This window comes from Bombus impatiens, unplaced genomic scaffold (genome assembly GCF_000188095.3).
Source record: "Bombus impatiens unplaced genomic scaffold, BIMP_2.2 scf_0739, whole genome shotgun sequence".
In the NCBI taxonomy this organism is placed as follows: Eukaryota; Metazoa; Arthropoda; class Insecta; order Hymenoptera; family Apidae; genus Bombus; species Bombus impatiens.
The window spans coordinates 1,269,996-1,274,890 of record NT_177158.1 but is presented as its reverse complement, the minus strand read 5'-3'; the positions used below and the strand labels follow the sequence as shown (position 1 = coordinate 1,274,890).

The window sequence follows — 4,895 nt, the reverse complement described above, 5'->3', positions numbered from 1 at the left end:
GGGGCGGAGGTGGGTGCAGACGCCGTGACTTGGAACGACGCGGAGGTGGCGGTCGGGGAGCTCCCTGTCTTGCCACCATCAGCTCCTCTGTCGCGGGGAGTGCGGGGGGTTGTGGCTCTGTGGTGGGGCTCCCCTCCTATAAAAAGCGTCAAGGTATCTTCTTCAACCCGAAAAAGATAAATGTTATCTTCACGAATTTTTATTCGAGCAATTATCTACAGTGTGATATTTTCTATATTTTTCTGATTCTTCCAATGAAACGTGAGAATTAATACCGTAATCCGTTTATAACTTGCATAGCTTCAAGTCAGATTTTATTATTTTTTTGATGGAAAATAATTAGTTATCTTTTATTATTTTCTATGTTTAGCATATTGTACCGAAGTATAAGCAAGTTCTTATAATTAAATTCAATTTGCTTATTTGTAAATATAAATATTATTAATTGATATACAAGTATTAGTGATTATATTTGTAGCAACATTGCAAAATAAGTTAAATCGAAATACTAATTATTATATTAAAATTTCATATGATATGTTGAATGTAATTTCGTAAAATAATTGAAACTTTTAATTGTCAGTTGTACTTGAACTAGAAATAAGGGGAAACGATAGAAAATTTCACGTAAGTAATGAAACTTTTTCTGCAGCAATTAATTAAAAAGATGTTCTAATAGAATCGGGGAAATTACGAAATATTAAAAAAGAATATAATAGAGGATATATAATTATAGAATAATTGAGGAATTTCCTAGGATAGTGTAGATCGGCAAAGTATTTACTGTAAAAGATACAACAGATATATTATTGAAAGGAATAAAAATGTTTTATAGCACTATTGCATCTATTTGATAGATTTAGATACATGTTATTAATATAGGCATTTAAATGACTAGTAGATTATTGTTCTAATAAAAATATCACGATTTGCTTCGAAACATAGAATTTCATTCTCATTTGAAAATTCATCAAAATTCATTTTCAATATTATTCGATAATCAAAAATATCATTTCTCATGATAAAAAGGATAATCGCAAATGCTTTGTCAACTTTGAAAATAATTGAATGCAATGTTATGTAAGAATATACCTTTTACGTATTTTAATACAAATATTTGAGGCTATTATTTAACGGATGTACTTAGACAGACGCAATATTAAATCTTTGGAATATAATTCCTATCGTTTTAATCAAAAACGAGAACATTGGATTTATATGCTGATCGAAATACACAAAAGGTGGCTACAAATAACGTTTTATATTTTACTTTATGATCTGTATATTTTATATGCTTTATACATTGATGTTTACGTGCTCTTTTAATAGCTCTTTTAATAGTTTTGTATTGAATAAATTTGATAGAAAGTCAAAAAACTGTTTCAGAAAATTACATAAACCCGTATAATTGTTATGTTTCATATTTTTATTGATACTGTAAATAAAAATTGTCGGTTAAAAAATTGAAGATAGTTATTATAACGTTATCGTATTGATCAGACCATATACATAGTGAATAAGGAAAGACACCTAGTTGACTGTTCTCAATCTTATCTAGCGTGCCAGGTTAAATGTGTTAGACTTGTCTTCGCTTGTAAAGGCTTAGTGCTTTATTCAACCTTTCAGTAAATTTCACCCGTTAGGATCAAACTTTACACAGAAAATTTGCCTTGCATAAAAGCTTCTAGAATACAATATTACTTCCTACACTCATCCGACATAATATTCCAAATTATTATTTTAATAAATATTGATAAAACTAGCAGATTAATTCTATGCTCAGTTTCATCTTATATTCAATATAACCAGTATTACGGAGTATACAAAGCTATTTGAAAGGTATATATACTTAACCTACAGTAAAATTAATAATACAGTAATAATATTATTTTCAAAATATCGATATAAATGTCAGTCTTTGCTTTTATAACGAATATCCACGATCTACTAAGTGAAATACAAAATTATAGGTTTGCATATTGCAGTTTGTTCATATCAAATCATAATTACGCAATGGTTGTTGTGTTTTTCAATAATATTATCGAAGTATTTATTCTAATAAATTATAAATCATTAATATAATAGCTTATATCAGGTAGTAAATGTAATATCCATCGTATGCAGTGATGTACGTCATTCTCAGATACAGCCTAAACATCTTATTCCACGTCACAGAGTATCTAGGCCATCATGGTCATTCTCTTTGTCCATATTCGACTTATGGCAAACATACCTGATCGTGATTAGAGCATTTACTTGATCAAATTATAGGTAATATTCAGTACCTAAATTAGTGATAAATTATCACAAACTCTCTTTACTTATTTACTTTACTTACTTATTATATAAATTGATTCTTTTTTTATTTTATTTATTTTAACAGAGTTCGAACTAAATAGTTCAGTTATAAATCCATGCAAATTGAGACAATAACATCTCGTATCTCTTTCTTTAAGAAAATAGATAGTTCATTTGCATAAATATAGAAATCACTGTATTTCAATCTGAAACTAATAGCTGATAGTTAATGATTAATTTAATATCTTGTTTTCAGTGATGGACAATTGATTTCGTTAATTAGTTTAAACACAGTTACGTGGAATAATTGCCTTTCAATTAAGCAATTTAACTAATTAAAGAACTAATTACCATTGCCCTGTACTATTCTAGTAATACCTCGTTTCAAAGTCAGTTAACATTATTACTACTGTGGCACCACCGCTTAATTCCGGAACACAATTACAGCTTATTTAATGTATGAATGTGTTTCATCTACTGTTATCATTCAAGCACATAATTTGTTTCTATAGCTACCGTTTCTAATCATTTAAAGTTTATTACAAAACGGTCGCTTACACAAGTAGGCACGCTTATTATGTTTATTACACGTCACTCTGAGTTATGCAGACAGATGCACACTGGTATGAACATTATGGTCAATTTATGCCAATTTTGGAATGCATTATTTGATAGAAATCTCTCAATGAATCTTCTCAAAGGAATAATGAAATTAGAACGTTAATCGTTGTTCAAGGTAGTTTATCGTCGGATATTATGCATTCAACATAATTAATACAACTTCATTTGAATACGTATTGTTAACAATAATTCGTAATTAAGGAATATGAAATATGTAATTCTGAATTACTAGTAATAATTCATTTACAAACATCCAAAATCTTCATCAAACTTTAGATACAATAGCATTACATTTAACGCCATTTTTATGCAAATTGTAATCAATTTTTTTTAAGAATTCTCTTTTGTATCCTATATAACATATTTTGTTTTTATATTTTATAATTAATTGGCAAGCATCCAAGATGTTCAGCGTGACTTTAATTACAAACAGCACTTCCATATTTTGATAGAAATTGTAATTCATAAATTCAACTTTACGAAATCCACCTTTGTGAATTTCGATCAAGAACGATGCTAAAAGAAGCTAAGCAGAAAATATTTTATCAAACTAAATAAAACCATTACGGCCAGTGGAAACATTTTATATATATATTAACCGCACTTGAAGCCGTAAACAGGAATAGAAAAACGTCCACAGGGCACGAGGCAGATCGATAACTCTCGGATTCGCGTTAATTGAACTTTTTCATTCTCATGAATGTTTTAACGCCTGTTTCATGAAATTCTTCAACTGAAGCTGAATCTCATATTTTTAATGCCGTTCCCATGTTCTCGTTAAAAATTCAGCAAGTTTCATGCGACGCGGACGTGACTTTCGCCTGTGATTTACCCAAAACGTATATATCTTGTCAAGAATGTTGTCGTTTCAATGCGTCTCGCTCTAATCTCTATGTTGCTTTATGTCTAGAGATCTAGAGAGTAGCAGCGTGTTTCTGTACAGAGGTTTTGATAGAAGTTACGTCAGTGTCTCGAAACTACATGATCTCTGGCTTCCTTCCTTGAAACTACCCTTATCCGACTGTTGTTGCGTGTAAGGTAGCAAACAGAAATGTGCTTCGAGTTCAGGCTAAGCGTGATAAATGGAGGGAAATAAGCTAAACAGCCAGGATCAAGAAAACTACCAACCAGAATAATAGCAGGGTACGTTGACTACGCGCAGCAAAAGTACGAACCACACCTTTTTGCCGAACAATGCTTCTAAATACGTGAAAGCTCGAGAAATGTCATTTCTTGTTCTGTCTTGTTACAGTTTGCGAAATATATATAGGTATAACAAGAAAGTTTATTATAACGCTACGAATATAAAGTACAGTACCTTCTTACTATCATTTTATACTAATATTTATATTCGTATCTAATTTAAGCTCTTAAGTATTGGTAACACTGATAAAATTTAGGAAAATGTAACATAGTATTCAATTCTTCGTGTTTACTAATCACATACGAAAAGGAATTCTTCGAAGTATTCTTATCTTCGAGCAAAATACTATGTTACGAAATCATCGATCAAACAATTTCCTGTAAAAGTACGCATTTGTATAAACATCCAGAACCTAATTCCGAGATACTTTATCTACGAAAATCACCCTTTCGCGAATGTAAATAGAAATGTAGTACAGATCATGTACGTATCGAACGCTGAAACACACTCTGTACATATTCACAAAAGTTTCACAAAACATACTACCTGCGCAACGTACTACTTTACGTACGAACTTAAATTAATCTTTCGCTGTAAACATGGTCTCTTTGCTTTTGGGTAAATCGTGAGTTTAGTATTATATTGCACATCATTGCGCGTCGTTGCGCATCAAGCCCATGCAAAATATCGGTATTCTTCGAAATCTCGTCACGTTTAAACGTAACTAGCTGTATAATCTCGAAGGTACCGGTACCACCTGGGGTCGAGGTAGCCGGGGCCGTGGCAGAGGTCGCGGGGGCGGCGCGAGCCTTCTTGGTTCAGGCGTCGCCCC

General features: G+C 31.5%; 1 protein-coding gene across 1 annotated transcript in view; it reads left to right on the top strand.

Annotated features, from left to right (window-relative positions):
* Window positions 1-5: 5 nt before the first annotated feature.
* Window positions 6-4,895, top strand: part of LOC100748346 (Kv channel-interacting protein 1) — a gene marked incomplete at its 5' end in the record, with an annotated part of 41,307 nt that continues 36,417 nt past the window's right edge. Inside the window, 2 exons of the mRNA XM_012390195.3 lie at window positions 6-153; window positions 4,808-4,891. Of these exons, the coding sequence (XP_012245618.1) occupies window positions 6-153; window positions 4,808-4,891 (232 nt within the window). The remainder of the gene's footprint in view (window positions 154-4,807; window positions 4,892-4,895) is intronic.